Below are 24,924 nucleotides of genomic sequence, written 5' to 3' on the forward strand. Positions count from 1 at the left end.
ATTCCTCAGCATAATGCCACACTGTCGTCGGTATGGAATGTCTTGGTAGATTTCCATGTAAAATAAGGAGATCGTACACTACAAGCGTACATATTACGATTACTGAGGTCATTAATCAAAACTCCGGTCCTTCTTATAAAAATAAAAAACAGATAAATATCATGCAAAAAGGTGGAAGGTGCAGGTGGAACATGAAACGGAACGAATGACTTCATGCAAGATTGCTCCAAGATTAATTGCAGATGTAATTAACATGAAAATCAAATAAATTTTGCAAACATGTACATATCTGTGCTCACAGTCATGCAAGTCCATGTCCATCCATTTATTGCTGTGTCCGGCATTTTTTTTCCTTATGGGAGCATGACTGAAGGGAATTGCCTCCTCCAATATCATGGATGGCATGATAAGCAATCACTTTCGCTTTTAATGTATTTATGTTTTACGAAATATAACAATTTGTCGAAAATTGTATTTTTCCTAACTATACAAACCTGAGGTCCTTTACATATAGTCCCACCTCATGCCACCCCTCACTCTGCGTTTCCTGGGCCTCAAGCAAAGTGACTCCTCACCCTGCAGTCGAGCGTACCACTAACTGCCGGACAAGTAGTTAACTACCGAACCCCTTGTTCGAAAGCTTACGACCGGTTCAGCTGCCGCTAAGTACCTTCCTATTGTAAAGGACCTCAGGTTTGTATAGTTAGGAAAAATACAATTTTCGACAAATTGCTATTTGTTCCGATACGGTATACAAACCCTCGGTCCTTTACAATAGGAAGACTCACTTATTGGTGGGTGGAATCTGAGTCTTACGAACAGACTGGTGTTCGTCCTACCTTGGATTCCCTCCCTGGTCGTAAGAGCAGAGGGAGGGATCCTAGCCTCTGCCCAGCTGATCAGGGTGTGCACCGCAGGATCAGAGGTCAGACTTCTGGACCAAATTATAAGAGGGAAGCAAGCGTACCTCTTATAATTAGCAAAAGCAAGAACTAGTTCCTACTTCAAGAGCCAAAGTAAAGTTATGGGTTTGTCTCTTGTTGGCTTCCACTCCCCCCCTTGTTGGGGAGTGGTGGATAAACACTTCTATCCCTACTAAAAGGGATAGAATGGGGCTCGTTTGTGCAGCTTACCTGTATCGGCCTCCTGTTCAGCGTAGTGACGACTGCGGCCCTCTGCCCACAGGTAGAGGGAAGAATGAAGGAGGAAGAGAAGCCAGTCACACTCTCTTTCACTCGTCCATACAGTCACACAAGGATGCGATGCTGTTCTGTCCGCTCGGGTGCTGGGTAGACTACACAACTTGTTGAGCAGCCATCACGGGTCCCAAGGAAAAGGTGTCCAAGGACCTGTGGGTGCTATCCCGAAGGTAAAAGTTCTTGCGGAACGCAAGGGCTGGACCAATACCTCTGACTTCGTGGGCTCTCGGACGAAGGGTACGAGTGTCGTCATTGTCAGCTGTCTCGTAAGCCCTCCTGATCACCTCACGCAGCCAGAAAGAAAGAGTGTTCTTGGAAACCTCTTTCTTGGTAACCCCGGTGCTAATGAAGAGGCGTCGACACTCAGGCCTGAGGTGCCGAGTTCTCTTCAGATAGCGCCGTAGTACCCTCACAGGACAAAGCAGCATCTCATCCGCACCATTATCGGTGAAATCCTTCAGGGAGGGAATCGTGAAGGACTCGAACCAGTCGTCAGGGACCGAAGGATTCTGGGTCTTCGCTACGAAGTTCGGGACGAAATCGAGCGTCACGGATCCCCATCCCCTAGAATGTTTAACGTTGAAGGAAAGACCATGAAGTTCGCCTATTCTCTTCGCCGATGCCAGGGCAAGCAAGAAGAGGGTCTTAAGGGTCAGATCCCTGTCTGACGACTCTTGGAGTGGCTCGAAGGGGCTGAGAGTCAAACTCCTAAGGACGAGAGTCACAATCCACCCCAGGGGCCTGAGTTCCCTGGGTGGGCAAGACCTCTCGAAGCTCTTCATCAGGGGGGAGATCTCGAAAGAAGACTAGATATCCACACCTCGCAGTTTAAGGACTAAGGACAGCGCGGTTCTGTAGCCCTTAATTGCGGAGATGGAGAGGAGCTCCTCTCAGCGAAGAAAGACGAGGAAATCTGCTACCTGCTGAAAAGAGGCTCTGAGAGGAGAGAGACCCAGTCCACGACACCAACCACAGAAGACGGACCACTTCCCCTGGTAGACAGCTGCAGAGGACTGTATAAGGTATCCGGCCATCTCTGTTGCTGCGCTGCGAGAAAAGCCTCTCGCTCGCAAGAGATGGTGGATAGAAGCCAGCTGTGAAGACACAGGGACTCGATGGATCAGTGGTACCGTTCTACGTGTGGCTGGGACAGGAGGTTGTGCCAGGGGGGAATCTCTCTCGGCGCTCCGGCAAGCAGAGCCAGCAGGTCCAGATACCAAATGGATTGAGGTCGTTTGGGCGCCACCAGGATCATCCAAAGGTTCGCAGTGATCAGGGCCCTGCTGATCACATTGCGAATCAGACAGAACGGGGAAAAGGCATAGACGAAGAGGTTGTCCCACGGATGCTGAAGAGCATCCTCTGCGGCTGCCCATGGGTCCGGCACGATCGAGTAGAAAACCTGGAGTTTTCTGTTGTGCCGGATGGCGAACAGATCCACGACTGGGCGCCCCCACAGGTTGAAGAGCCTTTCTGCCACGTCTGGATGAAGGGACCACTCGGTTCCTATAACCTGATCCCGACGACTGAGCTTGTCGGCTACCACATTCCTCTTGCCTAGAATGTAGCGAGCCGACAACTCTATTGAGTGTGCCACGGCCCACTCGTGCACCTGCAGCATCAACTGGTGCAGTGGGAGGGACACTAGGCCCCCCTGCTTGTTGACGTATGCCACTACTGTGGTGTTGTTGCACATCAACACCACCGAGTGTCCCACCAGACGGTCCCGGAACTCTTGGAGAGCGAGGAACGCTGCCTTGAGCTCCAAGACGTTGAAGTGAAGGTGCTTGTCGCGATGGTCCCACACACCTGCAGTCAGCAACTCCTCCAGGTGTGCGCCCCATCCTTCGGTCGATGCGTCCGAGAAAAGAAGCATCTCCAAGGGGGGAGTGCGAAGAGGCACTCCTCTTACAAGGTTCCTGTCGTCCAGCCACCAGGCTAGGTCCTGCCTCACCTCCTCCATGAGGGACACGGGGAAGAAGGGAGGATTCCTTGCCTGTGACCAACACTCCTTTAGTCTCCACTGAAGAGACCGCAGGTGAAGATGCCTGTGAGGGACTAGCTTCTCGAGAGACGACAGGTGGCCGATCACGACTTGCCACTGCTGAGCTGGTTGCTCCTGTCGAGACAGGAACTGTCTTACTGCCTCCCTGAACCTGCTGATCCGCGAATCTGCGGGGAAGACTCGCCCTGCTGCCATGTCGATCAGCATGCCCAGGTACTTCATCCTCTGCTTGGGTTTGAGCTCTGACTTCTCGTAATTCACAACGATTCCCAGATCGCGGCAGAATTCGAGGAGTCGATCTCTGTCCTGCAGCAACTGCGAGCGGGAGCCCGCCAGGACTAACCAATCATCGAGATACCTCAAGAGACGTATCCCTACCGAGTGGGCCCAAGCCGAAACCAGCGTGAACACTCGCGTGAACACCTGTGGGGTGGTTGAGAGACCGAAACAAAGTGCCTTGAACTGGTACACCGTCCTGTCGAGGATGAAGCGGAGGTACTTCCTGGAGGATTGATGGACGGGTATCTGGAAATACGTGTCCTTCAAATCCACAAAAAGCATGAAGTCATTCTCCCTGATGGAATCGAGCACAGAACGTGCTGTTTCCATCATGAACCGAGTCTGGCAAACGAATCGGTTCAAGGGAGAGAGATCTATCACAGGGTGCCAGCCCCCCGAAGACTTCTCCACAAGGAAGAGACGGCTGTAGAAGCCTGGCGACTGATCCTGAACAATCTCCACAGCTCGTTTGCTCAGCATGGCTTCTACTTCCTGCCGAAGCATCACATCCATGGTCGAGCCAGGAACGTAGGTTTGGAGATGGACCGGGTTGGAGGTAAGGGGTGGCCGAGACTCGAAGGGTAGTAAATATCCCTTCCCGAAGGACATTTACTATCCAGGTCTCCGCACCGTAGCGCTGCCGTGTTGCTCAATGGCTCGCCAGGCATCCCCCCACTTCCAGCAGCAGGTGAGGGGGAACGCCGTCCCTAGCGTTTCCCAGCTCTCTTCGACTTCTTCTTACCCGGGCCCCCTCGTGAGAAGGAGGGCTGGTGACGGTCGCCCCTTGAAGAAGTTGAAGGCAGAGTCTTTCCTTTGGGCTTCGACGATGCAATCGTCTTGGCCGCAGATGAAGCGCTAACCAAACTCTTAGGTTTGGCCGCAGTAACTCGAGGCTGCAAAGACGCCTTCGAGACTGCCTGGTGTACTAAAGGGTCACTGTCGTCAGTGCGCCGTCTTTCCAACGCAGCGTCCACCATCTCTCCTAGGAAGAGAGAGGAAGAACTCTGCACCGGTCTGTTGCGAAGACCCAGAGCCGCCTCACGCCCAGCCGCCCTGGTCACTCGGGTGAGAACAGCGTCTCAACACCGGAGAACCAGGTTGGCCCTACCGCAGACTAGCAGTCTCACGAGAGCAGGGTCCCCTTCAGGAGGCAGTCTTCTTCTTCGGCTTGGGGGCCTTAGAAGTTGAAGGGGAAGCGGCATCAGGCAACGACGACGAAGAAGACGATGAAGACGAAGACGACACCTTCCTCCTCTTCCTCTTCCTCTTCGTCAGCTTCCTCAGCACCACCGTCAGGTCTTCCATCCAGCCGGGAGCCGGGGCAGTTGCCAAAGCAACAGGGCCCGACTGCATCTGTCCGGAAGGAACTAGGGTGGGAGCAGCAACACCACAGGCAGGAACGACGGCGGCAGGAACTGATACCAAGGCTGAAGCGGCAACAAAATCAGGAACAGGGGGCGGGGCAGGAACCGGCAGCATCCTCTGCACAGGAGGTAGGTCTAGCGGCAAGCTCTTGGGACACCGGAAGTCCGGGGCTGCGGCAGGAGTGGGAAAACCAATAGGCGGCGTAGCAACAGGCAAGGAAACCTCAGGCAGCGGAGCCTGCACAGCGGCTGTCGGGATCACCGTGGCTATGTGCTGCGTATATACCAGGTGAGGCGAAGCAGCATAGCCCGGCGTGGATACCGTCGTGGTGGTAGGCCCATGTGTAACCGGCATAACCCCTCTCGCCAGATGACTAAGCAGCCCCTGGACCGTCGGTGTCCCTTGCAGCCCCAGCGAGTACCAGGCCCTACCGAGATCGTCGCCGTGGTCAGCAAGTCTGAGGGAGGAAAAGTCGGGTAGATTAGTGGGAGGGTCCCCCTCGCCCGGGGGGGGATAGTTCCCAGCCCGAGCGAACGGAGGACCCTGAGTACAACTGGATGTCGGAGTATCTCACCCCCTCCTGTACGCTTGACTGATCGAGGGAGGAGAGGGAGCGAGAAACCTCCCCGAAGAGGAAGGAGCCATACGAGGGAGCTGAGCCGGAGGGAGAAAGGAGGAAGACAAATCGGTGACCAAGGGCGTAGCCGGGGAGGCCTCTGATGACTCCTTAGCCGGCTTCCGCAGTTTCTTCCTCCCCCCGTAGCGCTCTAACTGAGCCTCCGACCAAAAGATACAAGTGTCACAAGTCTCAGTGCGAGACCATTCACGCCCTCTACACCGAGCACAAAAATCATGAGGATCTACCTCCACAGAAGAGCGGAAAGCCCCACACTTACGGCCCCCAATACCCGGGCATAGTCTACGGTTGTTGGGGGGGCGAGGGGGTTTTCCGGATCTTGTTGCAAAATTTCCATAATAAAAATGAAAACCAAAACAGACACGCACTTACTTTTGTACTTGCAACACACACAAGTAAAAGAAAAAGCGAAAAAGTCTTCACACAGTGAAGAAAACCAAGCATACGACAAAAGCGGGCAGAGACGAAGAGCAGCACATCTGTCCACGAGCGCGGCTGAAAGTGACTCCTCGCCTCGCAGTCGAGCGTACCGCTAACTGCTGGACAAGTAGTTAACTACCGAACCCCTTGTTTGAAACCTTACGACCGGTTCAGCTGCCGCTAAGTACCTTCCTATTGTAAAGGACCGAGGGTTTGTATACCGTATCGGAACAAATATCCAAAGTTGTCGGCCTCAAAAGGTGCATTCAAAATAATGTGCATGAAAATACTAACACAAAAACACAAGCTAGCGGAGAGAAAGCCCAGAGTGACCTCTCAGTAGTGTGGACCGAAGCACAGAGAGTTTTGTGTGGTCCCAGAGTGAGTTTGAACCTGTCAATCTGTGGTCGGAATTGCCCCACCCCCCGGGAACTCTGAAATTCACCCCTAGGGAGGAATTCCCACCTACCTGAGAACCACTGATCTACTAGGTCTGGTTTAACAGATACATTCACAGTATATAAATATAACATTAATCAGTTTTTTCTCATTCCTTAGTGATTACATTTTTAATAACTAATTACTGTTTCCAAATGAATTGACAGAAGACTCTCAGACTTGTGGTTCTGAAAGGGTCACGGGGAGTGACTCTTCATTCTCTGCTTTTGGAGGCCTTCCCTTAATTCTCGTAAGTGCTGAATAACATATCCTGGATGCATTCAGCATGTTTGTTTTAAGAACTCTATCAACCAGATTTCATACCCTTTGTTAGTTAGAATTTGACAGGTGTGGTCCATTTCCAAGCACTACTCGTGGGGATTCAATTCAACATAGGCTGATACAACTGAACATTCAAATACTTCACTGCAGTCATCTTGATATCCATAGCTTTACTACATTACCCAGCAATATCATGCTCTCTATATACAAAAGTGAGAAACTGAGAATCATAAACCTTGACCGTTACACCAACGGAAGGGAAGGATTTGTCCATCTCGTCCCGAGTGAAATTAATGATAGATTTTTACTAGAATTCAAACACAAAATCCTTCAATTACACTGCTTTCTTACATTTATGTATCTAGCACAAGTGACGGGTTTGGTGTGTCTACGAAATACTCATGTCTCCATAAGTCCTCCGAGTGCATTACCATACTAAACACTCAATGAAAAACCAGTTGCCGTCACATCCATCTGTCGGTGGAGTTTTGTTCCACGAGACCAGAGGATGAATCAATGCACAGGCTGCAGAGACTTTCCTAGGCAAATCGTGCCCACAAACTAACTATGAATTTCAGCTAGACAAGCCTTTCTGGACAGACTCTCTGCGTACACAAAGTAATGTTACTTTGGCCAGAACTCTCTGACTTTATGACAGCTGGTAGACAAGCTTGGAAGGAAAAGACTTGTTCATACAAGTTATTTCAGTCTCAGTTTAAGCTTTCACTTGTAAAGGTATCTTAGCATTCTTTAAATTAATCTGTAACAAAAAACTAGAAAATATGACAAAACTTGAGCACAAACTTTATAATGATACCTTTCAAGCTAGAATAAAAAATTAATTCCAAATAATTTTCTGCTCTTTAAAAACGAATCTGGGTAGATTTATTCAATGTCTTTTGACAGAACGGAAAACAATCAGGACACTGAAGAATCATGGCTACATTTCACCACATGAGGGGAAGTCCAATGTTCATTACATTATAAAATGCACAAAACTATTTCCAACTCATTCTGAAAGCCAAGTAGGGCATGTTGGAATATGCCAGAACAAGAAGAGTCCTCACTGTAACACCACCATGAGACACCAATTTCCCAGTTGCAAGGATGAAACATATCTTCGAATTCAGCTTGACTCTCTTGTGTACTAAGTTCATGTTACCTCGTCCCAATGCTCCCTGTTTCCATGAACAACAAAGTACTCAAGTTCAACTTCAGCGATATACGAGCTGTCAAAATCAGCTGATTCAAGCTGCCGAGTCTCACAATTCGCACCATTTGCAATTGAAAACGACTTGATTATTATATCAAAAGACTTTTGGAAAATCTTGTTTCAAGGCTGGCTGTTTACTCATCAAATTCCCCGATATGGAAATATTAAGAGATTCCATTTAAATTCCAATAAACTTAATTAAAACTACAATTGATTTAATGCCAAAGGTGCTCACAGAATCATGCAGATATACAACACCAACATAAGCCCTCTAGCCTCGTCTCAACCGATCTGCGCATGCGCAGCGGCAATGAGCAGAAATCGAAAAAAAAAAAAGCGTCTGTCGTCATGCTATCCATTAAAATCAAGCATTATATTTCAAGATGCATTCGTTATTAGAAGCATGCATGCAAGCACTCTTAAGAAAACAGAAAGTCGTGAAAATCATTTCTAAACGAGATTTGTAGGATTTGATAAAGGAAAGAAAACAGAAATAGAAAAGAGAAAAAGATCATCTAGGAAATTCAGGGATCTTTTTAATATCTCAACTGGAATATTCACTGTTTGTTATTCATCATCAGTCAGTATGATAGAGAAAAAAATATATTATTTTACGCACAACTATGCAAAAGTCTCTAAACCGGAAATAACAAAAAATAATACAAAAAAAAATCATTTCTATTTAGCAACTTTTTACAAAAATCTAAAAACTTGCGCTAAAAGCCAATAACATTTCGGTAAAATAACGACAGTAAAATATTTCCTTTCTCAAGGGCACTGCTAAAACAAAATCAAAATCAAATCTATGGAAAGAAGCTTCGGACTAGTAGGTACTAGAAGCTATTCCCTCTTGGTCACTAAAAAATATTTTGCGAAAAAAAGAAAAATACTAGTTCAGAAAGACATACTTTTTTGAATTCGAGCTCAATTTCAATAGCTTCGTTTTAATGCCCAGAACTGAAGGTTGCTCGATTTCTTTACAGTCAATCTTATTCTGAGGTCAAGATTAAAAACAACTATGAAGAAACTGTCAAACATGTCTTTAGTCTCGCATGTTAATGAATCCACATTATTTCTGTTACGAAAATCACTACTCACATAATGATATGCGAGTCTAAAGACGCATAGTACCCCCGAACACCTTTAAAATATGACTGCTAATATCGACAGCAGTCACGCGTATTGGACAAAATAACAAGATAGTCACCGCTGTACAAACTAAAGAAAACGAGACTGTATAGAAAGCGAGAGACCTCGGAAGGGGTAACTGCTGGGCGATCGCTACTCAAATCTTCGCTCGAATTGTGACTGACTCTTGTTTATTTCGAGGGAGATGCATAGAATGAGAGGCTGTCGGCACTTACCCTAAGCTAGGCAGCTCGTCAGTTAGGCTGCTGTAAGGTCGCCAAGGGGGAGAGAACAAGAAGACGGAAGTGAGAGAAGGAATGATAAAAAAGGGACACATAAAGAAGTCGGGAGAAATCACAGACTCACATCGAAGAGAGGAAGAGAGAATAAAAGGGGGAGACACAATGATACAGAAATATCCATTGCCAGAACACACTGAAACGGTCCGATATTTCAACACACACAGTTAAAACACAATCAAGCCTGTTTGTATAAAACATAGAGGGAATAAAAAAAAAAAGAGCGCCTTCGAAGGCAATATGATTTTTTTTTAGACACAAACAATATCAAAAAAATAAAGAGATGACTAGAATGCTTGAGATAAAAAAGAGCAAATGAACACTTAAACTCACTGTACACTTTACACTTAAATGGCACTTTACACTTCAACACTGAAATCTCAATTTGCACTTCAATTAACCGTATCATTTTGTAACTTAATCTGAACTATAGATAACTTTCTTCCTTAATTAGCTGCTTATCTAGCATGGAGTAATATGGGTATGAGGAAATCAGCTTTTTTTTCTCAGAAACACTGCAAGTGGCAGTCCTAAGCTAGATATGAATATTGTAATTTATGTAGTATTCTGTTATATTGTTGAGACATACAATGTTAAAGGACACGGTCATATATAAAAAAAAAATCTAATAAGATTCGTAAAGTGATATCCTTTGAGGCCACAAGCTGAACAAAGCAAAGAAAAAATGGTACTCAATTCTGAAAGGGACTCAGTGACTACAGGGAGTTATTGACCTTTAACATTACATGGGGAAAGAAAGACATAGAAAAAGTTAATGATTTTCTAGATATCTCACTACAAATTTGACAGCTAATATATACCGTTGTCTAGTTTACTTCTACTGAAAATAATTGCGGAAAATTCCCTAAAACTTGACTATCGTTGTCTAGTTTACTTCTACAGAAAATAATTACGGAAAAGTCCCTAAAACGTAACTATCTTTGGTTCATATTATTTATTTGTTATATCCGCAGACAAAGGTCATTTGATTAAGAGCTGCCTGCAGTCTGCCATTTTGGAAGAGCTATCTGCAGACAAAGTCTATTTTTAAGGCCCATCTACTGTCGAAGGCCCTCTATTCAAAGTTATCTATAAACAGACCTTTTCACCAGAGCCTTTTCCCTAAAGCTACCTCCAATCAAGGGCCTTTTTTTCCCAAGAGCTAAATGCAGACTGAAACCTCTTTCAAGAGCTGCCTGCAAACAAAATCCGTTTATCAAAAGCTTTTTTGTTATATGGAGATCCTTTTCAAGTTGTATGTAGAAAAAAAAAGGAGTTACGGGCCTACACTAACGCTCCTTTCAAGAAACATCTGCAGAAAAAGAGGCTTTTTCGAGAATGACAGCACTTAAAAGACACCGGAGCCCTTTTCAAGAGCTGCCTACTGCCAGAGAACATAACTACGATCAAGCAAGTCCCTTCGACAGATCATCTTACCTACTGGCTAAGAGTTGTCTTACCTTAAAGAAGGCATACTCTTGCCTTTCACCAGTCCTGAGGAAGGAAGCCTGGGAGATGGAATGCAAGGCGGTGGGCGATCCTCCGCGAAGTGGTCGAGGGCGGAGTGCGGGCGTGACCTCTGCTCACCCTCGACACCCCAGGAACTGCCGCCGAAATCACCCCTGTCCCCGTCCTGGTCAGAGATAAGGTGATGTGCCTCCTTAGATGACGTAAACTACTTTCTTTTATGTGTATTTTCATGCATATTGCCTCTATTCACAGTACTTCAACGTATGACCAATGGACGTATTACTTGATCATCCGAGACTGACGACCTCCTCGAGTCTTCGTGACCTATCTTCTCGAGCGCCTTCTCCGAGCAGGACCGCAGCTTCGTCTCCACGAACGCCCTCAGCTCATTGAGTTTAAGCTTCTTCCTGGTGCTGCCACCCTGGGTGCTGAGGCCTTCCCTCCTCGGGCAGAAGTGGTCTGAAAACAGAGAACATTAATTTTTAAAAAAGAAGAACCTTTGGTTGCCCAATGATCATCTTAAACAAACACGTCTTTCGACATCTATCTCATCATCAGTCAGCCGAGGTCTTTTTCTGCTACGTGAATAAAACCACGACTTCGACAAACGGTGGCATTCCTGCTAAACATACAGGTAAGGACAAGCTTGTAATTCGAACAAATATCCACCTTTTAAAACATTCAATACATGTAAACACCATCATGTACCACACACTGATATATGAAATCCAGATCAATTTAGCAACATGATCATGAAAACATTTTTTTTAGCTTATTGTGTTTTTAAATGTGCGTGTAATATATATATATATATATATATATATATATATATATATATATATATATATATATATATATATATATATATCTAATATATGATATTATATATATATCTCTATATATATAGATATAGTATATATATATATATATATATATATATATATATATATAATATATATATATATATATATATATATATATACGTATAGATAAAGGTAATGCCACGGAAGGAAATTACCTTTATTTATACATAGCATCACGTTTTATATATTTCGTGATCAAGTAATTCATATATAAACGTATGTAAAAATATATATACTTAGACATACATACATATGTATATACATATATATGTATATACATACGTATGTATATACATATATGTATATGCATACGTATGTATATATATATATATATATATATATATATATATATATATATATATATATATATATATATATATATATATTATATATATATATATATAGTATATATATATATACTATATATGTACATATATTGTGTGTATATATCATATAATATACGTAATATATACATATAATTGTACATGTATTGGTGTAATATATATATATATATTATATCTATATATGTCTAATTATATATTTATATATTTACATACGTTTATATATGAATTACTTAATCACGAAATATATAAAACGTGATGCTATGTATAAATAAAGGTAATTTTCCTCCGTGGCATTACCTTTATCTATACGTATATATACATATATATATATATATATATATATATATATATATATATATATATATATATATATATATATATATATAAAACTGTATATACAAATATGTTATCAACTTTTTCATTTTCATATTCATAACATTTATGACAATCTTCTTAGTTCTGGCAAACCTAGTTATTTAGAGAACACACAGCAGTTTCATTTTCATTCCCAGAAATCATAGTGTTAGTGCCAACAGAATGTAAAATGACATAGAATCCAGTGCTACGACCTACATTCATTCATTAATACTGTTTTCTGTAATAGTAGGTTCTACTACAAAATATCCAAAGGGCCCAGTCATTTCTGACTGCCCTTATCCGCGTACATCATGTAAACTGCAAGTGAGGATGTCATGTCAGTTTACCATCCATGACTGACAGGTATCACAGTGGTAATAATAGGTAACACAAGGACATCAGTGCCTGAGTGAATGCAGATGAATTGGAACACTTAATGCAAAAATGGCCCATGAAGAGTAAAGCCAATGAAAAAGAGATTCCCTGGGGATGAACATTTGCCCTAAATTGCAGATAAGCCACTTCTGGAGGACCACCAGTAATCACCCAGTTCAGTATGGTATTACATCCAAATGGCTGAGGGTATGGGCTTTGTAAGTGCGCAAAAAGAACAAGATTTAAAGCCTTGCGACTGGAATACGTATGTGTGAATTTGGCACAAACAGAAATGCATGAAATGCAACACGTAAAGATACCAGGGATGACAAGTGATTGTGTCTTGTGTGGAGCAGAGATGCCAGAAGGTAAGATGTGCCTCTTGGTACACCATGGAAACGTATAAAAAAATGGGGATGGTTAGCCTAGACGAGTAGCTAAATAAATAAGTGACAAGGAAAAGAGAAATGATGCTTACTATAGATATGAAGCAGATGACAGATTAGTTGTGCATAAAATGCATTAGAATGGCGAGGAATCCAGTGGAAATGCGTTGTGAATGTGGACTGATTGCTGGTCTGTGGTTGCAAAAGAGCAATAGTCGCTACTTATTCTATATTAGAATACGCGTCAGTATGTGGAGAATCAGGAAATGGCAAAAACATGAGATTGAATGTACAAGTGGCAATATTTGTTAACTGATGACAGTGCAGAGAAGTTACAACGACCAGTGAGAAGATCTGTATTTGTACGAGGAGGAAGTAAAAGCAAAGGGTGATAAAAGTAATTGAAAGTCATAAAGATACAGTGATGGAAAATCAACGGGGTCCTGGAAGTAGACGTTCAGAACAGGTGAAAGAGGGAAGGTAGTGCAATCCGGACAAAATTTTATCACAAAGATTGGTCAAGAGAGCTAATAATCAGAAGCATAACGATGTTCCGCCCAGTGTCCATTATGGAAGTGAGGTGTAGATGTTAAATGGGACTCAAAGAGAAAAATAGTGATGTCTGTAAGTGTATAGTATACGGATTATAAACTTGAAAAGGGCAAAGCATGTGAACAAGGAAACTGTGGATAGCATCAGGCTATATTTTTTCCTAAACATGATATTAATTGCAAGAATGAGTTGTATTCTCACAAGAATATCTGTTTATCGTAGGATTTGCTTTTTAAATGGACTGTTTAACCTCCCTGCAATATGAAATTTATTTTTTGCTTTGATCACATTTCTTTTCTGACCTTTTTTTTATCACATTCAAGAAGCACAAAGGAAAAGGATACATAACAAAAAGTGGAAAGCAAGACATCTTTACAAGAGGGACTGGAATGGGACACTTACCACAATCAACCGACATTTTTTTTTTATATTTACGTAAAACATGGCGCTATTATAAGTCCATTAGTGAACAACAAATTATTCTACAATGTTTGCAGGAAGAACATTAATAAACGTGACGGGTACACCATCAATAAGCTCGGTGCAATAAGAAAAAATAAACCAAATTTGGCTGCCGGCCCAACAAGGGTCGTGAGCATTTTCTTGTGCCTGGTCTGCATACGAAACAGCCTTGGTCTTCTGTGCAGGAAGGAAGCCAAAATGTAACTGGTGTGACAGTCCTCAGAGAACTTCACGTTTCACCCTTTTTATCCTTGAAGAAGAAGTCCCTGATGGAGAGCATGCTGCCCTTCGGAGGGAAGAACCTGAAGTGGTGCATCTTCTTCTCGGGCGTGGTCGTTGTACTTTCATTGGAGCTTTCCGAGGGTGTCTGATGAGACAACAGCAGCAGGAGGGACTTCCTCAAGCTTATGTCACTCGAATTCTGGCCACTTCGAGAAGACGTTTCAGACTCTTGTGGTATAAAAGGTATAAAATGGGAGTTGGTGAACAGCATGATTTATGAGCACAAACAACTGCATTATGCAAATGTACGACCATTATACCTGTTTAATCTGGCAATGCTAACATGCAAGTTATTATCAATATCTACATAGCGACACACCTTAGCTTTTTAAAGGTTATACTTGATAGAAACTAATGGGTAAACTACGGTTCAAACATGTTAGCCAAAAAGTACAAAAGGACTCACGCGCTTGGTTAATCAATCCCTCGAAATTGAACCAAAACAAAATTAATTCACATCTAAGAGTTGGTATTAACAGGCTTTTTTTTCTCTAATATACTACTTTTTCATGAAGGAACAAAGTCTCTCGTAAAGGTAAATATTCAACCTTGTGCCACTTTAACTCTACAATCGAACAAAGAAGTCATTGATGTTGAATTATTTTTCCGTGGTTTACTTACTACCTAGAGTTCAGTGGACTTGTCATATTTAGCATTGACTTGACAATCAATCTTCAGTTGAAAAAATCTAATCATTTTAAACATCTTTCGTTTTCGTTTCACTGACTTTGTAGAGGGAAGTGGCTACCGTCAACCATAGCATAAGGGAGGGACACAAAGTTGAAACCTCTAGGCTACGTACACTCACACATACACATACACATACTAACAATTTGCCATTATCAGTTATCTAACAGCAACATTCTAATCTATCAAGAGTCATATGCAAATACAACATCATTTATAACATAGTTTTTAAATTAGGAATCAGAATGGTTTAATAAACAGAACTACAAAATAAATGTTTTTTTTATATTTGAGTACTGATGTACAGTACCATATATACCTTTCAACATTCTCAATAACTTACGGCTCTGTTCACATTAGTGGTTATAACTTGACTGACATAAGGCCTTCAAAGTTCATTAGTACTTTTTATACATGAAACTCGTGTGACAATAGGTTACCATCCATGTAGTTCTCTCCATACTCACAGGATGGTTAGTCATAACACCGCAGGCTTCAAATATCTATACTCTGTTTTTTTCCAACTGTCCACCCGCCTGTTGTGTTTGCGTATGGTAACACTGCGTCCCAGGCTTTAGATAGTTACATTCAGCTTACATTCAACAATTATAATAATATCCTATTTTGAATATTAACGGTGTAATTCGCATACAGTAAATTATTAAAACACTTTTGAGTTGCAAATGTACACCAAGATATCCGTTTATTTACCTAAAACTTACACATAGCGTAACTATCTAAAGCCCGGGACACAGTGTTACCATACGCAAACACCACAGATAGGCAGATGAAAAAAAACAGAGAATAGTGATAGTCGTCACACTGACATATGATACCTCCTGTACATTTCGCTACTTAAGAATTTACATCACACTGTTACAAGATACTTACCTACAGTCTTTCATTTTTATAGTTAGTGCTCTACCAACATAAGATACTTATCCAGAATCCCTGGCACTAATACAGTTGCCACTCAGTGATTCAGATAACTATTACGACTTGCATTCTTATCAATTGACTGGTGTAGATGTCTATCAATGACCTCGAACATTTCATCCACCATATAAGCGCCAATGTGTAATAATTTCCACACATCCAAACACAATGTTTACCCTTAACAATATGGTGAGTTGAATATAGAACTTAGGACAAAGGCCAAGGACTGGGACCTAAGAGGTCATTCGGCGCTGAAATGGAAATTGACAGTAAAAGGTTTGAAAGGTGTAACCGAAGGAGAACCTCAAAGCAGTTGCACTATGAATCAAGTGTTAGGAGAGGGTGGGAAGTAAAATGAAGAAAGAGAATATGAAAGGAGGTACAGTACATTGAACGAAAGTGGTTGCAGCTGGGGGCCGAAGGCATGCTGCAAAGAACCTTAAGTAAGGCCTACAGTGCCCCGCATGAGGTCCACTGACGGCACTACCTCCCTACGGGGCCCTTAACAATGCCAAATTAACTGACCCGAGACATCATTTTAGTCCTAAAGAGTGATATGGCAATTGCCCCATTCAGGCGACATGAACCTATAACTCATTAGCAATCCTTACCGCTGATATAATTGTCCGAGGAAGACTGGTCGCTCTGTTCAGTGACCTCCTTTGCCTTCCTCTCCTCTGCAGGGTCACAGTGGAGGGAAACGTGAATCTTGGGTATTGGGAGAGAATTGCTTCGTCTTCGAGGGGGTATGGTATGCCCCGTCTCCTCTCCAATGTCCTGTAGCCTGACCCACCATCAAAGGGAAAAGTTAATCCATTTGGAAACAAAAAAAAAAGCAATGAATCGGCTTTATTCACAGCAATTGCAAATATGTAAAACAGCAATGAGTGGCTTTCTTAAGTATGTGAAAAGTATCAGTATAATCACTTCAGATTATTTGTTGCTCTTAATTTCACTTGGTATGAAGGCTAAACACTTTACTTCATTGAAGGAAAATGAATCTATATACATGAGCTGCAGGATTAACACAGTTAGAGCAAAATAAAGATGCCAAGTTGGTGTTTTTTATTAAGTGTGCAAACTTTATCTAGAACTATTTAAGATAGCTTTCGCTTCTAAGCCTCATCGCAAATGCTAGATACTTCTTTTTTGGTTGAGATGCAAAAGTCAAAACATATCGCATTCTATCCTAGGTATCATCTGCAGGTGAATCATTGTAATGACATACTATAGTAGATTCACATCAACCGTGCATCTGGTATCTACTAGGCCAGTCTCTTACGACGCTCATGATTGGCTGTTGACAACCCAATCACAGGGCTGAAGACTCTCAGTCTCTCTCGAGAGTTCACACAGGCAGGATGCATGTTCCACCTCTCCTGAGGGATACGTCTTTCAAAAGTATCCCTCAGGAGAGCTGGAACATACATCCTCCCTATGTGAATTCTCGACAAAGGCTGACTGAGAGTTTCCAGCGATTTGATTGGCTTATCAACAGCCAATCAGGAGCGTCGTAAGGGACTGGCCTAGACATCAGATGCACGCTTGATGTGAATCTGCTATACCACGAACACTAAAACTCTCAGTGTCCACAAATCAGAGAACTGGAAACTTCCGTTTCATCTGGATACCGAAGACTCGATTTTTTTACAAATCCGCTTACTAAGAGTCGGTGGTGGTCCGGGTACTACCACACAATTACGCGAAAATGAATTATCTAGTATTCCGCCAAAATACCACCCGAAGACCTTCGTTCTTAGATGCACAGCATTCATCTGGTGTAACATAATCATAAAGTGACTATAGTAGATTCACATCAACCGTGCATTTGATGTCTAGGCCAGTTCCTTACGACGCTCCTGATTGGCTGTTGATAAGCCAGACACAGGGCTGGAAACTCTCAGTCTCCCTCGAGAGTTCACATGGATAGGATCTATGTTCCACCTCTCCTGAGGGATACGTCTTTCAAAAGTGTCCCTCAGGAGAGGTGGAACATACATCCTGCCTATGTGAACTCTGTCGAGAGACTGTGAGTTTTCAGCCCTGTGATTGGCTTATCAACAGCCAATCAGGAGCGTCGTAAGGGAATGGCCTAGACATCAAATGCACGGTTGATGTGAACCTACTAAAGTATATTTGTTTGTTACAGTGACTTTTGAACTTTCATACAAACACCTAATTAGCAAGAAGAGACTCAAATGGTGAGTTAAGACGGTGATAACTTTTGCCTGTGAATCCTTGATACAAATGATCATGTTTTAATTAATGCGAGCCTTGAAAACAATGACATAAAAGTTCTTTCTATCCATGAATACATATCCTCACTGCATAGAACTCTGCTACATTTATTGAATCTGTTAGTGATATGAAATAGCAACGCATAAATCTTGCAGTTACTTTCAAAGATTTCTCTTGAAAAGTATCCAAGACTACGGTTTGCCAGTTCTCTCATTATAAAGGCGTGGAAACATCTGTATAAATGTTGGGGAGAAACTTCAAACGCCTAATTGCCCTACTTATTCAAGAATTTTTCTTTATCCACTCATTCATTATGTTTTTTTTCTTTCTGAATAATAGTACTACCTCCCATCACCCTTTCAAAAGAGAAGTTACGTTATTGATCCACTGTCTCACATTTCTTTGAATCTTATCATCGTTTAAAGTAGAAACAACCACAATATGAAAAAACGAAGATTATTTATTCTTATAATCAATGAAAGGGCAAAAGGCGTTTGCAGCGAACGAATGAACAAATGAAGTCAATGAATGAATGCATGAATGGCCTTAAAAGTATCCATGGAAGGTCATTCAGAAACATCTAAACTACTTTGAACTGAAGGTACTTGGAAATAAATATGACTCTCTCTCTACGAAGGGGGATCTGGGGTCACAATATCCTAGTGGGGGAAAAATACAAGAGGAAGAATCATCAGGCTACGTCTAAGGATGCTGGGATTCTAGTAGATTTCATCACAGCTAGTTCTAGTCCTAAGAAAAAAACTTGAGACTAAAGGGACCTACGTTAAAAGGGTCACTGAAATCAAGCAGGAAAATAGAAATACAAGTCAAAGTGATGGGTGCTTTTTTTCTTCTACTTCCCGCCGGCTGCTATGATCTTCATGAGCAAGAGTTCGTGCTGGCATTAGGCCAGCTCATTCAATCGTAAATAACTAATGATGAGTGCGGTATCTATTCTCGAACTTTAATTTAATGTTTGATGGTTACTACGTCCGGTAAGATGACACGGGATTATTTTTTTTTTATCATATCTAAGGTTAATAATTACTTTAAAATATCAATACAGCTACTATGAGACACCGCTTCATACATTGCACATTTTATTCTTAAAATATTTAAGTTTCTGTTACTTAAGAAGCATTTATTACATTTCTTTGCCATATTTAAGTGTATCTAGTTATCACTAAATTTCTATACGTAATTAAGACGTTAGCCAACGTTAACACTATAGAGTTCGCCAATCATGTACTAGATTTACCTTCCCAGAAATCTGGCATACAAGTTTCATTTCAAGTCATTTGATACTTTTGCATATTGCGCGAACCCGAATTGTGTATTATGTTGTGTTTTCATTCCATTTATCATTCTCCGTTCCGGGTGAACAGACGAAAAAGACAAACGGGAATTTCTGACTTGAATACCGAAGGAAATGAACAGTTATAACTTTAAGGAAAGACGAGCAGGACTAATTCTGTACAATACTCGAATATAAATGCCAGACTAAACGTTACGAACACACTCTCTGCGCATCTCACTAAATAAAACAGAGACAGAGACAGAGAGAGACAGAGAGAAATTCATCCACAAGGAGATTTAGATAATATATATATATATAATTTTAAAAAAAGCAACAATCACTCGTAACTCTCACCTTTGCGCTCTAGAGAAGTGAGGAGTGAGGGGGAGGGGAATTTGGGGGTTGTGGGGGGCGGGGGAAGAAGGAAGAGAAGTATTGTCAGATTCTACTTTTACTTAGAAATCGCTGGTTTGGACTTAATCAAGGAAAGCAAGGTTAATGCTAATAGCTTCTGGTATATAGTTACGAACACCTTATTAAAACCTACCAGGATCCACCTCACCTTCGGCACAAACCTTTCATTTCTTTTCTTTTTTTTTCTTTTTTTTACTTTGGGGAGGTTGTTCTTTGCAAAATTAGTTTGAAATTGAGAATTAATCATTACACAATTTTATGGGAAAGTTAAATATACTATGTTAACAAAAAATGGAAAAAGATACAATGAAAGGCGGTTCGTTATAAATCACTTGCGTGAATCCAGTGTCAAATGAACCATGAAATAATATAAAAAAAATTATACGTATATATGTATATACATATAAATAAATCCATAAAATTCTTTCAAACTTCTTAAACAGGAACCATTGGAAAATAATTACTAATCTGAAAAATGTTCATAAATATAAAATAGCACAGTTCAATATCCATGCAAAGAAACCAGAAAAATGAAGGTGGATTAGTGGATTAATGAGAGCGATTAACACTTCCAATTGAAGGTTTGCTTAGAAGACAAAACAGAAACGATTATATACTCAAGAGAGGCGCTTAAGCTACTAAGTATAATACCATACAGTTATTCTGCCAATGGAAGCTCAGCTAAGGTCGGTTTCATCAAAACATAGAAAAGAGTTCATTGAGAAATGAGAAGGTATAATTTAATTTTTCATCTCACAGAATTATTCAACACATTAAATTTTAGCATAGAAGATCCTTGAACACCACTGCATACTTCATAAGAGAAGACTTTCAAAAATGTTTACTGGTAACCCTACAATATACATCAATCAATCAGTAATTGGAAAACAATTATTATAAATTATTTCTGATTCGTGTTGACAACTGATCTTGTGATCTAAAAAGGTTATGCTGTCTGAAACAGATACTGGACAATTATTCAAATACGTCTAATATTAGGATGCATCAAGTTCTCACAAAAAGATGAACCAGAAACACAGAAGTGTGTAGAGAAACCTTAGCCGAGCACACAGAGAGAAGATAATCAACCCTACTGAGGTGGTATATAGCCAAGGGTGTCTGAAAGAAGGCGGTTACTTAGAAAGGGTATTTAAGTGATCAACATTTTATCCATCTCATGCACTTCTGGATGGCCGTGGGAAAGCTTATTCAAACACTAAGTAGTTAAAACAGACTGGTTTTACTGACAGAAGGTTCTCCAAAAAAAGTTTAACTTCAGGGGGACTTATGTCAATGAGCTCGTATTTCTCTTTTTGGCAAGTTTAAGTCTGTTGATGACCATCTGCTATTCGACTCTATAGTAAACATAATGGAGATAGTTTGACTACGATTTGGTCACAGCAACTTTGAATGTGGCGAGCGTACAGTCACCACAGGGTTATTAACTCAGTCGTGTTGTTCATTGTGATTAACTTAGTACAGTTATTAACAATTTTGTTCACAGACGTTGACAGTATCCAATTGGTGGTCAATCGATTTCTATAATTTCGTCATTTTCCCTTGAATTGAACGTTTTCCGTAAGACAACTGCCGAATATCGTATTCGCGAAAACATTCAGTAAAAAGCTACTGCCGGCTCATTTTTTTATTTATTTCATTTTTTTCAGATTTTTATTAACACGAACAAAAAATTATTCCTCCTTTTAAAATTGGAAGACCTTAATTCTCATTTCAAAAAGTAAGTCATTACACGCAAGTCCTTTTCAAATATCTGGAAAATGATTCACCCCGGTCGTAAATACAGGTTGTAATTAACTGAAAAACTTTTTACCCAAACTTCAGAGTTAACTGTGGTGACTGTAACTCTCTCAGTGATCTACCTGAGAACAGAAGAAAAAGAAACAAAAACAAGCGTCTCTAAAACATGATATACCTCCTGTATATAAAATTCAGAGCCCAGTAGACTCCTTCTTCCATCCACTGAGGGACGAAAAGGCAGCGCAAAACGGCCACGTCCAAAAACGTCGCCAGAGTTGGGTCAGTTAGTGAACTCGGCTTCGCGCCTGCGTTCGATACGCTGCAAAATAAAAAGAAAAAAACAAACTGTAATTTCTCTATAAATAAAAAACAAGCTTATTCTCGTCATAAGACACCTATGAGCAGGGTATCTAATGTTATTTTACAATTATATTCTGCAATTAGTCGTATTTTTTCCAGAAGAATGGGTGATGATTATTTTTGCTCTAGTACATTGCTGAAATGGATCCCAAATGTCACAGGTACAGAGATCCTGTACAGTGCTAAATAGATCTCAGCTGTCACAGGTCAAGAGAAGTTGAACAGTTGCTGAATAGATCGCAGTTGTCACAGTTAAGTAGAATTTGTGAATAACTATTATAAACTGCAAATATATTCACACTTCCACATCACAAAGACACAGGCACAATCATGAAAGACATAAGGTCAAAGTATCTTGCAATGAACGAATAAACAGCAACCCAGACGCTCCCCATCCCCTCCCAAACATTACTGAAGAAAATGCACTATGAAGCATGTATATCTCGCAAGACAAAGCCGCCCCCCCCCCTCCCTCCCCCACAAACCTGACTGACCTGGTCTTGTTGGATGCGTTGACGTCGTTGAGCCTGGGCGTGTGGGAGTCCGTGGGAGTCGAAGCTGCCACCGAGGGAGGCTGGGTGGGGATCGAGGTGTCGCTCACTTCGACGGTGGGCGGCCCGAGGAGCGACGAAGGATGTTCGGCCTGTAGGGCGTTGAGTAGGATCGTATGATCAAAAATCCGGGTTTTTTTTTTTTTTTTTTTTTTTTGTTATTGTGGAATCTATTTGTATAATTTTGAGTGGAACCATCTTGTAGATTTTCATTTCTTTTAATTAATGTAAGTTTTAAAGCGTTGAATTAGTGGCAATGCTTTAATCTAAATTAGATGGTTATGATAATGCAATGTTGTCATGCTTTTATTTTAAATTATTTCAAGTATGTGATCTGCCTTTCCTATTCCAAGCCTTGTATCCTTGAATACTTAATATTGTCCGCTCAATTCTATACGTTGAAACTAATGTACAAAAAACAAATGCACAACCTCGAAGATACACAATAATTGCCTAAATAACATCTGTTCACATATCAACCATTTTCTCCTTTTCCAGTTTTCCCTTATTCTGTTTACTTGATCCTCTGAAAGTTAAATTGTGTAAAATTATGAAAATCAGCAAAGACTACGAAACTCCTCAAAAATTTATTTTTTTGATATGAGATATAAATCAAGAATCAAGAATTAAGAAATTACAAATCAAAGTTTCGTTTGACTACTATAAGTTAAATTGTTTTTATTAATACTTTTCCTGCATGAGCTAAAAAGAGTGAAATGTAAGAAAAAGGAGGAGAAGAATGCACATCAAATTCATGACGAACAAAATTCCAGTTAGAAGATATAAAATTCTATATTCTTTTTATTCAATATTAATTTCTGAACTCAAAGCCCGATCCTTGTGTGAAGCATTCATCACGAGAGATTCTCAAAACTCCTCACCAATTATAGCCCTCATAACCAAGCAAGTGAAAGCTTGCTTAAGAGCATATCAACCTCTTTCATTCCTTTTACTGTACCTCCGTTCATATTCTCTTTTTTTCATCTTACACTCAACCCTCTCCAAACAATTGCTTCGTAGTGCAACTGCGTGGTCTTCCTCCTGTTGCACCTTTGAAACGTTTTTACACTATTTCCCTTTCAGCACTGAATGATCTCAATGGTCCCAGCGTTTGGCGTATAGCCTAAATTCTATATTCCATTTCCATTTCCAAACTCTGATTCCACAACGATATTTCGGCAACTAGCTGGAATTAATCGTTCCTACAAATAAAGAGAACAGCTTTTCCTAACAACTGCTATTCCAGCATGATCTCATTCCAGGATTCGGTCGACTGGCGCCTCATGGACCGTAGGTACTCCGTTAGGATCTTGGGCGAAGGCGTTGCCTCCGTAACGGCTCCTCCCTCTACAAAACGGTAGGCTAAACGAGATGCCACGGACTAGGCCTATTTTTCATCTACCAGAGAAATCACCTTAACTGGGTTTCGCCTAATCACTTCCGCAACTTTTCTTCCTTTTCCAACTATCGTTTCATCCTCATGTACTTCGGGAATATCGAACCGGTTTGGTATGTCAGTATAGACACTTTTCTTAATGCAGTACCCACCGTTCACGGAATCTTGAGCTCTCCAAGTATAATGATATTTTGTTAATCCAGACCTTTATGGGGTCACTTTCCGTTAATCAAGACCTCTCTGGGGGTCTCACTTTCCATTAATCCGGACCTTTTTGGGGTCACTTTCCGTTAATCCGGACCTTTTTGGGGTCTCACTTTCCGTTAATCGGGACCTTTTTGGGGTTTCACTTTCCATTAATCCAGACCTTTTAGGGGGTCTCACTTTCCATTAATCCAGACCCTTTTGGGGGCTCACTTTCCGTTAATCCAGATATTTTTTTCGTCTCCCTTTCTTTTAATCCAGACCTCTTTGCGTCTCATTTTCCATTAATCCAATGGTGTGCCAGTACGGTTCTCACCTTTTCACTTAAACTAAGGAGCGTTTATTCTTTTCATCTGTTTCTTCGGAGCCGTTCCCAATGAGACAAACATTCTATTCACCACACCCCAGTATTTCATTTGTTAGTCCTTGAGGCTAAATAGGACAGATTTGCTCCGCACAGCATGTCTTACATAACATTAATAAAACGCCCAGAAAGGGGCATTATTACTAACGACTTTATTGAAATTGTCTCCTGTGTTTTAAGTAATTTCTCCTTCCACAGGTACTTGTGAGTGACCAAGAACTCCTTTCATCGTTTAATATCTCAGTGGCTTTTACATTTTTCTTGTTTTTGCTCATTCACGCTGCAAGAGAACGGGAGGGTATTTTGTGATTTCTGATGGATGAAATCTGATGAAAAATTAATTTTCTGTCTGTTTCACAGTAA

At 41.2% G+C, this 24,924-nt stretch overlaps 1 protein-coding gene across 1 annotated transcript in view; it reads right to left on the minus strand.

Annotated features, from left to right (window-relative positions):
- Positions 1 to 24,924, minus strand: part of LOC135216070 (protein unc-80 homolog) — a 185,941-nt gene that overhangs the window by 92,727 nt on the left and 68,290 nt on the right. The window contains exons 15-20 of the mRNA XM_064251065.1: positions 22,541 to 22,689; positions 21,862 to 22,005; positions 16,591 to 16,763; positions 11,019 to 11,194; positions 10,726 to 10,898; positions 9,203 to 9,232 (exon numbers count right to left, since the gene is read on the minus strand). Of these exons, the coding sequence (XP_064107135.1) occupies positions 9,203 to 9,232; positions 10,726 to 10,898; positions 11,019 to 11,194; positions 16,591 to 16,763; positions 21,862 to 22,005; positions 22,541 to 22,689 (845 nt within the window). The remainder of the gene's footprint in view (positions 1 to 9,202; positions 9,233 to 10,725; positions 10,899 to 11,018; positions 11,195 to 16,590; positions 16,764 to 21,861; positions 22,006 to 22,540; positions 22,690 to 24,924) is intronic.

The sequence above is a fragment of the Macrobrachium nipponense genome, chromosome 6 (genome assembly GCF_015104395.2).
Source record: "Macrobrachium nipponense isolate FS-2020 chromosome 6, ASM1510439v2, whole genome shotgun sequence".
Taxonomy (NCBI): domain Eukaryota; kingdom Metazoa; phylum Arthropoda; class Malacostraca; order Decapoda; family Palaemonidae; genus Macrobrachium; species Macrobrachium nipponense.